The sequence below is a fragment of the Cetorhinus maximus genome, chromosome 11, assembly GCF_964194155.1.
Source record: "Cetorhinus maximus chromosome 11, sCetMax3.hap1.1, whole genome shotgun sequence".
Taxonomy (NCBI): domain Eukaryota; kingdom Metazoa; phylum Chordata; class Chondrichthyes; order Lamniformes; family Cetorhinidae; genus Cetorhinus; species Cetorhinus maximus.
In genome coordinates this window covers 34,040,404-34,060,480 of record NC_135889.1, presented here as the reverse complement: position 1 = coordinate 34,060,480, position 20,077 = coordinate 34,040,404, and the positions used below count along the sequence as shown (strand labels likewise).

At 38.6% G+C, this 20,077-nt stretch overlaps 1 protein-coding gene across 2 annotated transcripts; it reads left to right on the top strand.

The window, feature by feature from the left end:
• The first annotated feature begins 355 nt into the window (after nt 1–355).
• Nucleotides 356–18,222, top strand: tbccd1 (TBCC domain containing 1). 2 transcript variants are annotated; one of them, XM_078551783.1, is made up of 7 exons: nt 356–799; nt 3,374–3,711; nt 5,644–5,793; nt 8,039–8,405; nt 12,089–12,275; nt 13,975–14,472; nt 16,393–18,222. In XM_078551783.1, exons 2-7 carry the CDS (start codon nt 3,376–3,378, stop codon nt 16,520–16,522), a joined length of 1,668 nt encoding a protein of 555 aa, XP_078407909.1. In that variant the 5' UTR covers nt 356–799; nt 3,374–3,375; the 3' UTR covers nt 16,523–18,222. The 2 variants fall into 2 exon arrangements, with proteins under 2 accessions (XP_078407909.1, XP_078407910.1); XM_078551784.1 differs by having other exon boundaries at nt 3,371–3,711.
• The last annotated feature ends 1,855 nt before the right edge of the window (nt 18,223–20,077 follow it).

The window sequence follows — 20,077 nt, the reverse complement described above, 5'->3', positions numbered from 1 at the left end:
ACCTGTACTACCTTTTGGATCTAGTGTCAACCCAGTACATACAGGTTGTGTATACATACAAAATGCAGAGTAAAGTTCTGTCCATTAACATACACCATCCAAATGGATGATTCTGACCAGTTAGTATCAATTATGCTACATACTAAATAAGAGCCATTCAGTAAGATCATGGCAAGTCTCCTGTTGACAGGTGACCAATAGAAACTAGAGTACGTCTACCGAAACCCTCGGTTGAGTTGGGAACGTAACAGTTGCCAGAGAGGAGACAATAGATTAAGGTGAAACCAAATCTAGGCCCTAAAAAAAAACATTTAAAAAAATCCAAATAGCGAACTTGCCAAGTGTTGGCGAAGTTGCACAGCTATGTAGCCATTTCTGAGTTTGTTTATGAAAGTGCATGTTTCGGTGAGTGCAATACTTCTGTCTGTGTTGGTCTGTCAGTTTATAGCCGTGTTTAGGTGGAACAGTCTTAGACAAGCCGCTGTGCAGGATGATGCTGCTTTTACGCGTATTGATTGTGGGCTGAGGCTCTTCCTGCTGCCGCCCATTGCAGATTCTCCGTTAGTGTGCAGCTGCACAAACTGAAGGGCGGGCAACCGCGGACTGGAGGGAAAGCAGCCGCCTGGCCTAGCTTCGGAGCCCAGCCTCAGACACCCTGCGGGACTGACTGACTGGCTAGCCGGAGGGAGAGCAGCCACCTGGCCTTGGACACCCTGTGGGAATGAATGGCTTGCTAGAGGGAGAGCAGCCTGGGAGGCTGGCCTCGGACACCCTGCGGGACTGACTGAGTGGCTGGCAGGTAAGTAGCGAGTGGAGCGGGTAAGGAGCACAGTGTTGATGATCTGACTCTTGGAGGTAGTGGCAGCCATTGAGCCGATGCCTGTTGCCAGGCGGGGAAGAGTTTAGTTACTGGCGGCAATGCGAGCGCTGGCCTAGGGAGCGAATTGTGTTGCTGCTGGAAGGAAACACGTTGTCTCCCACTTTTTTAAATTTCTGTTTTATTTTACTTTTTTTAAAGTAACTTCCCTTGTTGCTTCTAAACTGCAAACTTCTAAACGTTCATGCTTTTCTTCTCCCTAAATCAAGGCAACTCGTTTCTTATCTAAAACAAAAACAAAAATACCTGGAAAAACTCAGCAGGTCTGGCAGCATCTGCGGAGAGGGACACAGTTAACATTTCGAGTCCGAATGACCCTTCAACAGAACTAAGTAAAAATAGAAGAGGTGAAATATAAGCTGGTTTAAGGGTAGGGTGGGACAAGTAGAGCTGGATAGAGGGCCAGACTCACTTTGACCCTCAAAACTGTTGAACCCCTTTCTTTCTCACCTTTTCCTTCTCCCTACTGTAGGAAGGCTGAAGTTTGCCATCGCCTAATCATTATCCCTTGGTTTGTGTGATCTTCGCTGTTTTCGTTCTTGGTATTCTGTAATATTAACGTTGGCTTTTGGTTTCTCCGTCTAAAAAGTGCTGATTGACTTCTCTTTACTGAAGGCATTCAGACAATGCAACCAGCAGTCAAGGTGGGCCAGCTTTACCAAAAGTTTTGGATCAACACTGGCTACAGTTTAGAAATTTAGCAAGTTAGTATAATCCAACTTAATATCTGCACACAATCTACTTATGCTAAAGCTTGGTATATATCGACAAATAACAGTTTTTTAACAGCCTAGCTATCAGAATGAGACCAGGGAGGCACAAGGGCTGATTGATGTATTGCAATTTCAGTGTTGCTAGTCAATAGCTATTAAAATCAAGGTCCATTATTAGTGATAGGAACAGAGTGCAGTTCCATTACAGTGTAAAATTCCATCTATGAAAACTCCTATGTTAATATGCAAGACACAATAATTATAAGAAAACTAGTGAATGATTTTTCATTTTTGCTTTATGAAGTGGTTATTGGGGATTATTGCCTCCAATTCCATGGTAACTCCATATTGAGCTCATTATCACTTTAATAGGTCAGATTCATCAAGTTCATGGAGTGAATTTCTCGTCACTGAGATAATGTGAATGTTTGAAGTGAATGAGCAAATCTTTTGGGTACCACCAAGCTTTGTTCATGGGTATGATAACATTGAGATGATAGAACATATAAATAGTTAAAGTGGAACTATCGGATAAAAACGCCATACAATTCTCTCAAATATATTTTGAAGTAAACTATTTTTGAGGTGTTTTTGCTGGATTGTTCATTCTTAAAATTGAAAGAATAGACATTGGTTTGATACAGACAGGTGGTGAAAACGAGAACTAGCAGTACAGTAAGTCCTCACTTAAAGTTGTGGTTGTGTTCCTGGAAAATGCAACTTTAAGTGAAACTTCAAGCAAATCAGATTTTCCCATTAAAATCAATGTAAAAGCTATAGTTAGGTTCTGTAGGGTCTCGTTCATCAGAAAAAAACATTTATGCCCTAGAAGTCAAAATTCTTTATATTGCTGGATTCCTATATTGTTAAAGAAATAACTTTCAAAATAAGATGAATTTAAAAATATAAAAGAAATATGCTAACTTTCAACACACCTCCTGCTTGCTGCCTCTTCTGCTCGCTGAACTTACTGCTCACCATACATCCCACTCCCTGACTCCCTCCCTCTCTCCAGCTCATGCCCTCTCCCACTCCTTGACCCTTCATTTCGCCGAACCTCCAGCTCTCTGCCTCTCTCAGTCACCGCTTCCCTCTCCTGAATCTTCTCTGTGAGTGAGGGCTCTAGAGATGAGCAGCAAGAGGCAGGAAAAGGCAGCTTCGACTTGCAGTGGGTAAAGCATGCGTTGGAGGGCTGGCGGTGAGAGGGAGGGTCAGGGAGCAGCAGAGGCCGTGAACCAGAGAAGAGTAATATGGACTCGAAACGTTAACTCTGTTTCTCTCAGATGCTGCCAGACCTGCTAAGGTTTTCCAGCATTTTCTGTTTTTGTTTCAGATTTCCAGCATCTGCAGTATTTTGCTTTTAGCTGTGAACCAGTGGGTTGGCAGCAAGTGGGAGAGTCAGGGAGTGGCAGAGGCCACGAACAGGAGCGTTGGCAGCGAGTGGGAGAGTCAGGGAATGGCAGAGGCCATTCCAGAATGGCACCAATCTGGTCACTTGGCCCTTCATCGGAGCTGGTGCAAAATGACTTCAAAATGAAATTCCTGATGCTAAATGCAAATAGGTGCCTCATTAACTGACCAGAATTAAAGCAGAATGACTTAAAGCAGAGCGTTACTATAGCTGACTCCATCATATGGAACTGAATGAAGCCAGCGTTTTCACATGAGCATTTTTATTAATGAGACCAAGTCAGTCTTGATTGTTTAAGATATAAGCGACTTATAGTTTTTATTGCTGTCATAAAACCAACTCTGTGAAATAAAATTATTTCCTTTTCAGCAGAAATGGAGCAGCCAAGTGTCCGTCTTTGGGTAAAATATGAAACCTTCATTGTTGGGGTCTTGCAGATCCCACCTCCTTCAAAATTCAGTATGCACTACCTTCGAAAGATGGCAACATACGTTCGAACAAAGGGAGGAGATGGTGGCTACCCCAGACTTTCTTGGCCCATGTGGAGGCACATCGCTTGTGGGAAGTTGCAACTGGCTGAATGTTTGGCATGGCTGTATTTTGAAACATTTGACAGTCTTCTTGAGAGAACTGCAGAGGAGAGGCTGGAGTGGGCTGAGGCAGTATCTCATTGCAGGTCAGAAGAGGAAATTGACAAACTGAAATACAAGGTATAGGCATTTTTTTGTACCAAATTAATTATTTTTCTGTGCAATAAGGAAATTATAGTTTTACATTTTAAGTTAGACATAGAACTTCCCTGTAATTTACTGTTGACTAGTGCTTGATGAACCTTGAGTAGTGATATAAAGAACACCCATTAAGAGCATGGATTGCATGAACAGGGTGTGCTGGCACAATACATGGATAACATCTCTACGCATACCCTAAATTGTGCATTTGTTTTATTAAAAAGCAATGCAGTGAGTGATTTCAAGTCTACATTGGAATGACAATTATAGATCTAAACTGCTTTTGTGATTTCTAACGTAATCCAGATTTCTTTGTTTAGAAACAGCCTCGTGAACACATTAGGTATCCATTATTCTCTACACAATTGACATTGCAATATTTTTTTGCCTGTTTCAAAAAGCTAATGGAATGGGAGTGATCAAACATCTCTAATGCCAGAGTTTTGACCCCTACCTGTCACAGGTAATTCAGTTTGAATCTCAGCCACCACTCTTACTTAAATTAAGTTTCCCTCATTCAGTCTTGGCCAGTAGATGGAACAGTGAGTCCTAGGGGATGTTTGTCCCAACTCAAAAAAAACTGTGTTTGCTGTCCATTGGTGGAGGAGCAAAAACTGTAATGCTGGACACATTTTTAATCAAGTGTGCTGCCACCTTAGCTGAAGAACTGTAACGGTAGGATAGGATGGTGAAGGGCGAGTTCACATAAGTTTTGCTCACTTAGTGAAATTTGCTCCAAGTGTAATGAAAAATTGGATTTTAAAATTGTTCAGTTTTTAATATGCAATGTAAATTTCAAATATCTTTCTTCATGAGTAATATAATACAGCTGAGTTTGTAAAATACAATTTTCCTTAGTTTTTTAATTGCCTTTTATCTGAATCCTTGAATGAAAGCCAGGAGTTCCTACATAAGTTAGTGATAGACGATCTGCTGTAATAATTGTTCCAACATTGGCTTGGTAAAAAGCTGTAATTTACAATAAATCTATTATACTGATTTATAGTGTCCCTAGTTAACCTTCACAGTGTGGTGCCTTCGTCCTTCAACCTTAACCTAATTCAATGCTGAACACAGATTAGGGCTGGTATCATGACAGCTTCCTGGTCCATGTGGGATTGCTATTTACCATGTGATGCATTGACTTACTTCCAATTACCCAATGGCTTGGTATTTTTAATTACTGTTGGCACCTCAGTAATAAATTTCTAACTGTGATTGTAACAGTAAATTATACTGTAGGACCTCTCACATCTTGTTGATTACAAATCAGTGCTTATAAAATCACATTTCGGAGAATTTGCATTACAAAAAAAGTGAAGGTTAAAAATGGTGTTGAATTAGAAGATTTTCTAATCTCAGCCCCAGCAGATCTTGACAGCTCCTCCCTTGAGGAATGAACTGATATCACTGGATAGGTATTTTGGGCAGGAGGCCACACGGAGGCATGGTATCTTGCGAATATAAAAAGCTGGGAAATCAGATGATATCCATATCAGTAGGTATGAGAAAATTCGGGAGAGATCAAGAGCATGTCCTCTGAGGCCATCAGGACTCGCATCTTATTGAAGAAAAGGTTACATGAGGATAAGATGTAAGCACTCAAAAGTTTATCTAATTTCCTGTAATCGTCAAGCAGTTTTTACAATGGATCTTGTTATGACATTAGCTTTAAATAGAGGAAAAAAACAAGAAATCAGCATTATGCTGTTGATAAGACCTCAGTGTTAACTGCATTGGAATAACAAGTAGTACTTTAATAGGTTCTATAAAAGGCTGTAAAGTTTTCAGAAATATCATTTTACTTTTAATACATTCTATGTTTGCAAGATACTTTATGGAAGACATTTATATATTCGATTTTTTTTTTAAAAAGCACTAATCTAAATTGAGCCATTTGTTTCCTCACAGCTATCAGTGGACACACTGCAGTTCCTGCTGTTTTTGTATGTTCAGCAGCTGAACAAAGTTTCCCTACGAACATCTTTGATAGGAGAGGAATGGCCAAGTCCCAGGTCACGATCACCTGATCTGGATGGAAAATCTAATTCTCAGAACAAGGTAGGCTTTTTTAAATGCTTCATATGCAGATAAGGGATGGTGCACAAACAAGGAAACTATTTCTCATAATTGTACTATTTTTTGAGTTCAACGAAAAGCTGTTCAACACTCAATATCAACTTGAATTAATTGAATTTGATGTTCTAGTTACAGTAATGAGCAGAAACTCTACCAAAGTACGTCAAGATGTAATTCTGCATTCCCCAATGTGAAAACTGACTTGTAAATAATTGCAATGAAGCTTTAGGAACTGCATGCCAAAAAGTTAATAGTTCTAAATAGGAATATTGTTATTCATTCGCTATGTCCCTTTCACAATTGGAGCATGCTAGTTTACTGCTGAAATCTTCCATCAGTACCTAACTCATTTTCAGTCCAAATAAATATTTGCAGTTTATTGATGCCTTTTGATTATAACTATTCACAAAGTTAAAATTTTCCTGCAGTATTAATAGTTATACTTTTGATTATATCAGTTCACTGTTTATTCATGTAAAACATGAATTTTAGTCAAATGTATTGTGCAAGTTTAAGGTGTATTTCTTTTAAGTCTTTAACTCAGTTCCTGAATGGCTTTGTGTTTTAAGCTCCTCTTTTTGTTTGAGTATCAAAGACCAGAAAAAGCCATAAGACCCATTTGTGCTTGCCTCCATTCTCTTCCTGTAGCTGATTTGAGGTTCCTCACAAAAAAATCCTCAATTGTTCCATTATAGGTCCCAGACCTGTTAATTATTATCCAAAATGATTTACTGTTGCCTCCCTCATGCTGCAATTACCTCTTTTTCCTGAGTTCATATATTGCTTCCTTAAAGGACTGTAAAGAATCAATCTTAGCTACCTCTGGAATCCTGTTCCATTGGGTCAGTCATTTTAGGAAAAGGAAAACTTCCAGACACCTAACTTTCTTCCATGGTTCCTCCATTTATGTGGGTAGCCCTATTCTGCCTATCTCCATCAACTCAAAATACACTACCCACTTTTATGTTGCTCTTACCTTTAAGCATCTTAAATACCTGGATCAGATTGCCTTAATCTCTCCATTTCTCCAGTGATACATATCTGCCACATCAAGTCATTCTTTATAGCTCAGTGCTCTCAGGCTGGGGATTGTCCTTGTTGCATTGCTATAGCAAAGAGTTAATGGGCTAAATGACCTCCCTCTGTGCTGTAAGTAGCTATGGTTTCAAGAGTCAGAATATTCTTCCTGAAGTGTGTGCACTAAAACTGGACCCACAACTCTAAATTAAGCCAAAGTTTTGTATAAACCAATTATTATGGTCCTAATTTTCATAAACTGTTCAGACAATGTTTGCCTTGGAAGATTTGAAGGAACATTCATTGGTCACTGTCACAGCTTTCCCCTATTTGTTATCTTTAAACACCACCCACTCATGTTATATTCATGACCTATTAACTCCACTTAAGTTGATAACTTCATATTTGGCTGTATTTAATGCTGTTTGCAAAAATCTATCTCCAGTCTATCCCAAATCCCTTATCCTCCTGTTAAAGTCTGCTGTACAATTTGGTGTCATTGACAAATTTTATTATTGCATTACCAATGTCCTCCTCCAGACCATCCTAACTTGGAAATATATTACCATTCTTTCATTGTCACTGGGTCAAAATCCAGTTCACTAATGTGTATAATAAACAGAAGAGGATGTAACACACACTTGGGACACCTACTTGTGATAGAATCCACTTGGGAAGCTACACCTTTTAAAAGTACCTTTGTTTACTGTCTCTTGGGCAATTTGCTATGCATATTCCTATTCCACCCCCACATCATGTAACCTAAATTTGGCATATAATATCTCATGTTTTATCAAACACTTAGTGGTGCATATGGTAAACACAAACAGTACATTTGAGTGTTTTTTTTCTAGATATTGAGGTGAGGAATATCAATCTTTGGAAATGCAGTGTTTTTTCTGTTACCCAATGTCAGCATCAATTTCCTCTACTCAATTTGGTAATTTTAAAATACATCTTGCAAAGAAAACCAGCAATTTTTTTTTTCTTTTCCACCAATCCTTACATCATTTCTTTGTTAAATTGCCAACATAAATTGGTCTGCACCAAGTTATTTGATTGTTGTTTAACAAATCATGACTCTATCCCAAGCTGTGATCATTTTCTATTGTTAGTTTTTTAAACATTTAATTGGATATTAACAATCTAGTAATGAAATGTTTTATAATAAATTGCTGAAAATTGTTATTTTTATCTCTATATAATCCAGAATATGGATGACCATAGCCATCTGGTATTTGTTCTGAACCACTTGTCAGAGTTGTTGGAGCTTCTACTAGACCCTGAGCAACTCACCTCTTCAGCCCACACAACCCATGACAGTATGGTATCTGTAGAAGCAGTTAAAGCATTGAACTTTCTCATAGAAGGAAGCATTGGTCAGAATGAAGTAATTTACCCTGTGCACGAACTGGCTCTCTGGCAACCAATTCTAGTCACATCTGGCTATTCCAGACTCTCCAAGATGTTCTGTTTCCATAAACTACAGGCTTGGTTGAGAAGTGTGTTGGGACCAAATCCATTCGGTACAGCAGTCTGCTTCCAAAAAGGGAAGAAACTAGCATGGGCACAGCAAGGTAATTTAACTGGACAAATCTTGAAAGTTAAAGCAGTATAATTTGTTGTAAAAGCAAAATATTGCGGATGCTGGAAATCTGAAATAAAAACAAAAAATGCTGGAAGAATTCAGCAGATCTGGCAGCACCTGTGGAGAAAGAAACAGGGTTAATGTTTTGAGTCCGTATGACTCTTCATCAGAACTGAAGCTCTGAAGGAGAGTCATACGGACTCGAAACGTTAACGCCATAATTTGTTGTAATCTGAGTTTGTCTTTTAGTTCAAGACAACAAAATATTTATGACAAAAAACTGTATGTAAAGCAACATTTTTGGGGGGGCAGTTGGGAGTTGGATAGTAAGCGAAAGTTCTGTTATTATTTTTGAGGTTCAGGTAGCAGCACTTCAGACAATTTTTCACTGGCCCATAAAAATAGCTACCAAGTTCAATAATTACTGCATAATTCTTTAGCTACATATTCCTGAAAACCCTTCCATATTATGCCAAGGCTGCCAATAATTTTTTTTTCCATTTTCTTTTCAATTCTCCACCCGTCTCTTACCACTATAAACTATCATATTTGGAAAGGAAATCACTCTCCAGCATTTGCTGATAGTGATAACTAGTTGTAAGGAAGTGTGTGGGAGCTGTCCAACAGTGACTTGTCTTTTTTTACTTCTTTTGGCTTAAAAGATGCACTTTTTGGCCTCTGCTCAGCAGCACTCTTTAACAGCTCAGTTGAAATTGGAAATATCTTTTAGGGTGATAATTAGCACCTGATTGTCAATCGCTCCATAGCCCACTATGTTAAACACTATACTGCATTCTTGGTCTTTTAAAATATATATTATGTTATATTGGAGATATACAATCGGGAAACAAAAGAATTACCACGAAGGCTGTCTAAAGTAAAGAGCATTTAAATGCTGCATTCCTTAACATGCTTAAAGTACTTTAATTTATGGTGACATGAATTGTGTTGACCAAATTTACACAATTAATACATTTTGGAATTTAAAAAATTGAAATTAAGGATTCCTAAAATTGCCTTTTTGAATTGTTGTAGAATTTGACATTATGGGCTGCATTTTAACTCTGTGTCACTATGTCAATGGGTTTCGAGTCAGTTAAAATAGGGCCTTATGTGTCACTGAATTTTGAAACATAGTTTTAACAATACTAAAATCTGCCAAAGTGCATATATCACTAAAATTTATTTGACTGGCAGGCAGGTTTGAAAACAACAATATTTCAAGTATTCAAAACATTTTTGGAATTGTATCGGCAACTATTATGTCGTCTTCCATGTGTGGCATGGTACTACATATGTTGACATGCTGTAAATTTTTTTTTTTAACTATGATGAAGGGAAAGTTTCCCCACTGAATAAATACATCACTTGATATTATACTGAGCCATACAAACCCAGAAAAGTGCAGATTCAAATCCTGATCGAAGAAAGCTGCCCCACAAAGATCTGGCTATAGGAGATCTCTGGGACTGATGTCATGAAGCAGGCTAAATCACATTGAAGAAATCCTACAGACAGCAAAACAGAAGTTAAAAGCACTGATTATCCTTCACTTTGAATCATTTTACCAAGAGCAAAATAAAGATAGGGACATACACACAAGATTAAGGTAGAAGCTGAAATAGCATAAACTTTATTTTTTATTCTTTTAAAAATCCATGGAATTTTATTATCATACTAGAGATATGTGTGGGTGTGTGTGTGTGTGTTCCTTAGTTGAAAGAGCTTGTGCTTAGATATTGGTTCGCGTACAGGATTTTTTTTTTCTTTATTTGCATCCATAGAGAAATACCTACCAAAATTCAGTGGCTTAACTCAAACATCATGACTTGAATAAAGTATGCAAGGTTGCCGACATGTGTGGAACTCGACCAGGTCAACAGCTAGTGAGGCAACAATGAGAGAAGTGCTTAGATGTGTAAAGCCTTCTATTTTGATTCAGTCACATATACAGTTTTTAAAATTAAATGTAAAAATCTTCTCAAAAAGATCCCGCTTTGATTTAAGACATACAAGTATTTTAAGATATCATTCAGGAATTACTCCGTACAGTGCCTTGGCCCAATTGTCCTCAGCTGCTTCATCAATGACTTCCTCTCCATCATAAAAACACATACATTTGTGTAATTCCTTTCCCAACCTCACAACATACCAAAACACTTCACACCCAGTGAAGTACTTTGAAATGTAGCCATTGTTATAATGTGGGAACCACAGCTGCCAATTTGTGTACAGCAAAACCTCCACAAACAGCAATGTAATAATGATCAGGTAACCTGTTTCTGTGACATTGATTGAAGGGAAAAATATATTGGCCAGCACAAAGGGGGAATGTCCCCTGCTCTTAAAAATAGTGCTGCGGGATCTTTTATGTCCTCCCTGAGAGGGCAGACAGGGTGTTACCTCTCTGATCTGAAAGATGACAGCCCGATGGTGCAACACTCCATCCAGCTTAGATTTTGTGCTCAGGTCTCTAATGTCATAAGTCAGGATGTTCATGATTGCAAGTTCTTCAGTTCTATTTGCAGTTCCTCAGTAATGAAGCCGTGTGTTCCCACATGCAGCAAGACTTGGACAATATCCAGACTTGGGCTGTTAAGTAGCTAGGAATGTTCATGCCACTAAAGTGCCAGGCAATGCCATATCCAATAAGATAAGAGACTAATCACCTCCCCTTATTATTCAATGGCATTACCATCACCAAATCTCCTACTATTAACAGCCTGGGGAGACACCATTGATCCGCAACATAAATATTGTGACTACAAGAATAGGTTGGATATTTGGCAGATAACTCCGCTCACAACTACAAGGCACAAGTCAGGAGTGCGATAGAATGTTGTCCATTTGCTTGGATGGTTGCAGCTTTTACAAGACTTGAGGAGTTTGACACCCATCCAGAACCCCATTCACCATCCTAAACATTCACTTCCTCCACTACTTGCACACCTAGGCTGCAGCGTGCACCTTCTAAAGATGCACTGCAACAACTTGCCATGGTGTCTTTGACAGCACATCCCTAATCCTAAAAGGACAAAGGCAGCAGGTGCTTAAGAACACCACCAATTTCAAGATCCTTCCAAGTAACACCATTCTGACTTGGTCATATGTTGCCTTCCTTCATCGTTGCTGGGTCAGCTGCCTACCTAACAGCGCTATGGGAATACATTCACCACCAGAGACCACAGCAGTCCACTAGCACCTTCTCAAGGACAGCTGGAGATGGGCAGTAAATGCTGGCCTTGCGAGTGAAGCCCACATTCTGAAAATGAATTTGGAAAAAAAAATGACCGCTACATTTATAGAGGCATGACCTTCTTAATCACGGCTTTCCTGATTCAATGGCAGTAATTAATTGAGCTGGCACCCATATATTATTTACATTACTATAATGAAGAGTAGAATCTTTTAGTGAATAGTTTTGGCGCTCATCAAATTATCTAGAGAAACTATATTATAACCATGTGATTTCTGAGACGAGTTTTAAATGAGTATCTAGTTTTCTGTTACATTTTAACTAATTTAAAATAGACTGAGTTATTGATCTCTAATTTAGATTGTGCTGTTGAATATATGACCATATGGCATCAAGTGGGTCTGCTGCAGCCAGCCACTGACTTTTGACATTTAAACAGTCCAAACAATATTACTGAGCTACTTCCTCTTTCTAAGTTGAAGGTACGACAAAGCGGGCAAAGATTGCATGCAATATTTATTCCGCACCTAAAGGCCACAAGGTGGTGGTAATGACACAAGTGTACAAGCAAACCCTGGCTAAGAGCTCGGATCAACTGGTTGGAGCTCATATTAAAATTCATCGCTGCAATGACTGCTATATATATCTCTTATCTCCTTTAAGGTGAGATTCATGTTTATGCAACAAAAAGGTTGACGAATTTGCATTAGTTTTAAACTGACAAAATATAGCTGACTCACTAAACAGCCTTATTGGTAATGTCAATATATTTTTATTTCTGTGAAACTGGTTTTATTTAGATTTTTGGGTAAGCTTTAAATGATCTAGGTTGTCAGAACTAATCTACGGACAATTATGCCATTACTTCACTGTTAGGAATTTTATATTACTTTTGTGTCATGAAAATGTATTAAGTAGAATACCTATACACTCAACAACAATTGATATTGATATAGCACCTTTAATGTATTAAAATATTCCAAGGTGATTCACTGGAGCAATATAAAACAAATTATGGCACCTAGCCATATTGAGACAGATAATCAAAAACTTGGTCAAACTGGTAGGTTTTAAGGAGTGCCTTAAAGGAGGTAAATTAGGTAGGGAGGGAATTCCAGAGTTTAGGGCCTAAGCAACTGAAGGCATGGAGCATTTAAAATTGGGGATGCTCAAGAGGTCAGAATTTGATGAGCACAGATATACCAGAGGGCTGTGGGACTGGAGGAGGTTAGAGATTGGAGGAACGGGCCATGGAGGGATTGGAAAGCAAGGCTGAGAATTTTAAAATCAAGACATTGCTTGACAATGAGCATAGTGTTGATAGGTGAATGGGACTTGTTGCATGTTAGGACATGGGCAGCAGAGTTTTGGATGACCTGAAGTTTAGGGGAGGGTAGAATGGAAGACCAGCCAGGAGTGCGGTCGAATAGTCAAGTCTAGAGGTAACAAAGTTGCCAGGAGAAGGATGGAGCCAGTAGCTAGGGAACAGAATTTAGAGTGGGGTGGGGGGAGGGCACAGTCTTCCAATATTTAATTGGAGGAAATTTCTGATCATAGATGTCGGTAAGCAGTCTGATAATTTTGTAACATTTGAGGAGTTGAGAGAGCTGTGTATCGTCAGCATACATATCAGAACTAATGCTGCACTTTTAGATGATGTCACCGAGGGGCAGCACATAGATGAGAAATAGGAGGGCGCCAAGGATAGATTCTTGGACACCAGGGTAATGGTACAGGAGCAGGAAGAGAAGCATTTGCAACCGATACTCTGACTACCATGAGATAGATAAGATTGGAAACAGATGAGGGAATTCCCACATAGCTGGATGACAGTGAAGAGGTGTTGGAGGAAGATGGTGTGGTCAGCCATTCCAAAGACTGCAAACAGACAAGAAGGAAGAGGAGATATGGTTTACCTTTGTCACAGTCATATAGGATGTTAGTAAAATTGTCCAGGAATCTAAGGTGAATGAGCTGCATTGTGCAGAAAATTGAAATACTAACATATTGCAGCTTGATGTGATACAATTTAACTTTGTGCCTGTCATTGCGATTTGCCAGATTGCGAGTCACTGTTGATAGCTGGTTTGTCTGCTGGAGGCACAAAATGGAGTCCTGGCATTTTTTGCACAAGAACGGCATAAAGTTCACCTGGACTACTCAAGACAGCAGCACTGGCAAGGGCCTTGGAGTGAGTTATTTGCTCGGTCCCAAGCCAGAAAGTGGTACATTACAGCAGGGGATTCAGATCTTTAGAATCTGAATTAGAATTAGGAAGAAGAAAATTTTGTAAAGTCAATGCATATGAAGATTTGTCTTTTTTTTCTGTATTCTTTATGTGCATATTGTTTTCTTGTTGCAGGTCTGTCAGTATCGAGAAGTGCAGAAATACAACCTTTGTTCTTGGTCCTGTTCAAACAACCATCCACGTCCATAGCTGTGATGATGTGAAAGTAATAGCTATCTGCCGCAGACTTTCAGTCTCATCATCTTCTTCATGTACTTTCCACTGTCTCACACCTACCAACCCTCTAATCATGTCTGGGAACATGAGCTTAACATTTGCTCCATACCATACTTACTATCCAATGTTGGAGGATCACATGGCTAGGACAGGGATAGCCACAATCCCCAATTACTGGAATAAACCATTGTGCATTGGTGTGGACAACAATGAAATGCCTGTCTATCAGCTGCTGTCCCCCAAAGAATTTTATCTATTTGTGATTCCATTTGAAATAGAGGGCGATACTATGGAGATCCCTGGAGGACTGCCGCCGCCGTATGAAAAGGCTATAAGACAGAGGGAGCAGAAAATACAGAATTGGCAGAAGACTATTAAGGAAGCAGGACTTAGCAAGTTAGTAATTATACACTGAAAATACTGATTGAGATAAGTGTCTCTTCCGTCTCCTTTCCTGAAGGTAGTGACTGTTGCTGGGAATGATTTTATTTGTGACAGTAGCACTCGTATTTGATGCCTAAGCAACCGTTTTTCATATTTGAATCTAAGACGATGATCGTCAGGAATGTTTGTCTGTGGAATCATCAGCACTAACCCATATTCTATCTTGATGTTCACACTGACAACCAGAAGCTTGATCCTCACTGATTTTATTTTTATGCTTCTCCCTCGGCAACCTAGGGACAGTGAGGCTACTTGTAATGCCTTTACTGTCACCCCAGTGGAGATCAGCGATCTCATTGAAAACTGATATTGAACTCGAACCTCCAGATCAGTGTAGCTCGGTATAAGGCGGTGATTTATTTATTCACTGCACCTTATGGTACAGTCATCCATCACACTGAGACCTGTCTCAGATTCACCCTTATAATAAAAATAAAATACTGGGGATGCCGGAGGTCTGAAATAAAAACAAAAATTGCAGGGAAAACTCAGCTGGGCTGAGTTAATGTTTCGAGTTCACTCTTGGATTTGAAACATTAACTCTGTTTTTCTCTCCACAGGTGCTGCAAGCCCTGTTGAGTTTTTGCAGCACTTTGTTCTTATTTCAGATTTACCTTTGACCTGGACTGCATTAGCCAATTTCAGTTGGGGTGTGGAAGGATGCTACTGTTAACCTCAGAAAGAGAAAACATTGGCAGGCATTTCCATTTCTGACTGCTATTTAGTGAGTCTGCTGTGAGAATGGTGAACGATCAAGGTCCTGCAGTAAAATACCGCCTGCAATCATTTGTGGAGTGGAGAACATGCATCTCTGGAAGGTCCCACATTCACTGGTTGTCATTTTTTGTAAAAATCCTGTTGTAAAGATTAGTAACTTTAAACCATATAATATTATCAGCAGAGCTCAGTTCTCTACTACAATATATACTAGCTATACAAATTCCTGTTAATTGCAGTTTCTCAACTTGTTGTAAAGGTGTAATTGTTAATCATTCAGTATCAACATCCATTACACAAGCTGTTAAGGTAGTTTTTCTCAATACTGGCAGCACCTATAATCAAATTAAATCACCCCACAACATTTTGCAATATGTAATGGATGCCCTGAGATAATTAAAGAATTGTCATTGAGAGACTCAGAAAGCTAGTATCGTTGCTCTAGTTTTTATCACTATTGTTGGCATTGTCTGAGCCCTTTGATTACTAGGCAGGCAGCTAATTATTCTCAGGTAACATTCTGTTTTGTTATCTTTGTAGTTGTCTGAAGCATTAAATGCTTTTATTCCTTGTATCCTTATTCCAAAGAAGCACTGTTATAGGCATAGAACTGCACATTAAAATTTATAATGGGAGAGCTCTGAAACATTTGGGCTTTGAATGCTGGCAGTAGAGCTTTGCATGTCTACTGCACTGCACCATCATGATAATGAAGATGGCAAACTATTGCGTTTGCAGTACATTAATTGTTAATAGTATGTTAAGTACAGAATGTGTTAATTGTGTATTTTAAGGATAAGGAAAATTGTATTGGATTCAAGAGCATAAACAAACTACATTCCAACTGAACTTCTGATCTCAATGATCCAGATTTTTGTGCTCAATGATTGGAAAATACATTTTTCCACTCTCATTTTAATTGTTTTTTCCTTCCACAAAGGAACACAGTAGTACAACCTTAATTTTGATTTGCATGTGAAAGTTCAAATCTGCAGGGTGGATGAGAGTTGATAGAACAAGGACTTTACTTGTTGTTCAGTTGTTGAACTTGGGGAAATGAAACAGATTCCTCATTTCTGACTTAACAGATTTATCCTGGTGGAAAGTTTTGAATATTTTCACAACTTTGCTAATATTATTACTGCTCTCTTCCAGAGAACAACGCAAGCTGTTTCAAAACCTGGTGGAGCAGGAGTTCTGTGAATGGCTAGATCAAACTGGACATCGTCAGCAGCTGGACAGTCTTATTCCAGCTCCTACTTCCTCAAAACAGACTACATGTTGATAATTCACGAGCTCTGTGATGAGATTTGCGTTCATGGCTATAACTGAAACAAATTTGGGCTTGTCCTTTATTGCACTTCTATCAAATATACATTCTTTGTGTGAGTCTGCATCATTCAATTGTAGTTGGGCCCTAATGAATTATGCATCTCATAAAAATGTAATACAACAAATTGTAAGTGCACATTTCAGACATTAGTGCCATTATTGTCTTTCAAATAGCATTACATTAGACTTTGTAATTTGGATCAACAATGTAATTCTTACAATTATGATACTGTTCAAAGGTTCATTTCATTTTTGTTCTTAGCACCAATATAATGGCAGTTTATACAGAATTTTTTAATTCATGCAGTATAGTTTTATACTTAGCCCTAATTAAAATTCACTTTCCACACAAGGAGCTTCAACCCTAACTGTGGGCTTAGCTTTAAGTACCAGGGACAGAGAGAAAAATATTTAATATTGCATAGGAATATTTTATTAGTTTATTTGAAGCATGTGTCATTTGCTCACTTCCTCAGCAGTCCTGAAAGCTTTCATGGTGTTCCTGACACCATTCAGAACTTTTATAGGAAATTTAGAGAGCAGTTTGTGTATTGCTCTAATAGTGTGTATTTCCTTAACCCCAGAGTTTTAATTTTTATTCAGTCGTATTCAATTCTGCCTTGGGTTTATTTTTATATAAGCTGAAGTAATTTAAGACTTCCCCCAGTGCTTGGATAGTTCTTCTTGTATTATCTCATTTTCTACTGATGCCCTTCTAAGCTGAGGCACCTGAATGATATCTTGGCTCTTAACCAAATTGTTGTGTGAACTGCTAACTTAGCCCTGTCGCAAGCACTCAAGTGTCTTTTCTTCTATGCTAATTGACAACCACAACCAAAGTATTTGCCCAAAACATTTTGCCCAACACTCAAACATTTTACTTTGCTTTTATCCCCATCATTATTTTTCTTCCCTACTCCCCTTGAGGTAAGTGTTTGCTCTATTTGCAGCAGCCATCCTTCTACATTGCTTACTTATGTGTCTATTATACACATGAACCTCAACAATGAAGAGTATTGACAAGTTGGTCTATTCTGGGGAGCATCGGTGCTGAGCTAGATCCTGGCCTGTATTATTTTTACAGATATGTATTTCCAACAAAGTTGATGGGTAGCAGTCAAGAGGAGGAAAAGTGGATGCTTTACCTTTCTTTAACAAAGGGATGCTGAGGCCCGTTGTATCACTCTTACTGCCAAGACTAAACTGGTGTCCCTCAAGTTCCAGTGGTTCAACTGTTTACTACCTAAACTTGCTGATCCAACATGGGAGCACCTTTCAAAAAAACTTTCAATCCATTTGAAAATCAAAATTGTTCAACATTTATCTTGAGTCAAAAGTTAAAAACTGGTTATTGTAACATTCTTGAACTGCACTTGTTTGGTCAGTAGCTTTTGTTGTAATTTTATCACTTTTAGGAATACTTTGCAATTGTCCATGACGAATAGCATTCTATGAGCACTCAGTATGGAATAATATGAAAAATAATAAAATACCCTCTGGTGCTAGTTAAATAATAAATTTACCTTTTCAACCATTTCAACAAAATATAAAATATTAAATCCCAACTATGCTGTGTTCCTCTGGTTTGTTGCCTAGTGCACCATACTAAATGCAACTATGAATTAATAAAACTGATGACATTATGTAAAATTAGCATTATTTCTGTTAGTGGTTTTATGGTTTCATTTTATTTCTATTCAATTTTAGGAAAGGTGAAAAACCTTTGTTAATTTATCTGTGGAGCAATACTTGATTAGTTATAATATTGTCTTCTGTTTTAAAAACTACCCTTGGTGTCCATTTTTCTGAGAACATGTAATGTCATCATTCAGTTCTGAAGATGGTCTTGGTCAGCTACAGGAGTCCCAACAATAGACCTTGGAATACTCCCGGCTAACTTTTCACGATAGGGAGATGTCTGCCTCCAGTTGGCACCTCTCTGCAGTATGTTAGCCACGAGGCAGATTTGAAAGAGTAAGTTATTTCTGGCCTTTTTCAGTTTTATTCTTAGCCAATTAATGAGCCAGCTCATTAGTATTAATTAACTAACTCGACTTCAGCTTCATCTTCCTCAATGCAAGTATTTAATTGTCACCTGTGGCCTTGATTGAGATTGTATAGGGAATCATGGATTTAGCTTTAACATATCCTTTTCCGGATGTACTAAATTATTCTGTAAATTCCAGTAAAGGCTGAGTGTGCATGAACTGTTTTATATTTTGTACACAAAATCCTGAGACTTGGGTTCACATCCTGAATTGCCTGTAAGATGAGTTGCTGATACCAGCCATACTACTTTACCAGATACTTCTTCATAGAGAGGCTACAGAAAGCTACTCCTTTCAACTAGTCATAGGCAGATAGCCATGAAACATTGTTATTGGAACTAAACGTGTGCGCGACTTTGGCCAACTAGGGTAGACAGCAGAGGGAACTTAAGATAAAATGGTTTCTGTAAGCAGGGTGAGATGTAATCGTGTAATGTGCTAACAAAGGCTGGAATGAGAAAATGGCATTTAGCCAACCGGGCCCCTTCCAATTACAATCCAAATACCATCCTCTTCCACCCCATCCCCAGTTCACCCCTTTAGGAAACATCAAGTCCCTTCCTTGAATAACATCAAGCAGTACTGTAAGTTTTATAATATTGTGGATTGTCTAAGTTGGTTTCCTTAGCAATAGGCAGAGGAATTAAAAAATAGTAGGCACCTTATCCTGGTCTATGCTTACGCGCTTCCCAATGGACAGATGAATATAGAGGTATTAACATTGAGGCTCAGCACGGGCGTTAAAGAGGAAGGCATACATCGAAAAAGTAAAATGTGAGTTAGCATTTGAAGCAGGAGTCCCGTACTGCTTGATGTCATTCAAGGAAGGAACTTAGTGTTTTTTAAAGTAAGGGGTGAACTGGGGATTGGGTGGAAGAGGAGGGTAGTTGTATTCTAAATGGAAGGACCCCGATTGGCTCAATGCCATTTTCTCATTCCAACCTTTGTTAGCACATTACACGACTACATCTAATAATGCTTACAGAAATCATTTCTTCATAAATTCCCTCTGCCGCGAATCTTCGTTAGCCAAGATCGCAAACAAGTTTGGTTCCAGTATCAGTGTTAACCAGCAAATCAGGTGCTTTTCAGTGTTTTGGAGTCTCTTAGCACGATTTTACTTTCGTGGCACGGTTTAATGTTGAATAACATTCCATTTAAAACACGTCAGTTCAGAGAAATAGGTTAAGGAATAATAAAATGCAGTTGTAATTTTTTGAACAAATAGATGTAACTCCAATACTTCAGACTTCTATCAACTGAGCGCGTCTCAGTCTGAAGTGGCTTGTGGTTGAAAAGTAAATGAAGTTTGTAAAATTATTTTTTGTTTATCGACTATAGCATAATACAATAACTAATCTGACAAAAGCTATAATTTATTTCCCACCTGTGTTTTACTTTTCTCTTGAAGACGTTGACTTAGGCTCGAAGGGCCGACTGGCCTATTTTGTATGTTTCTC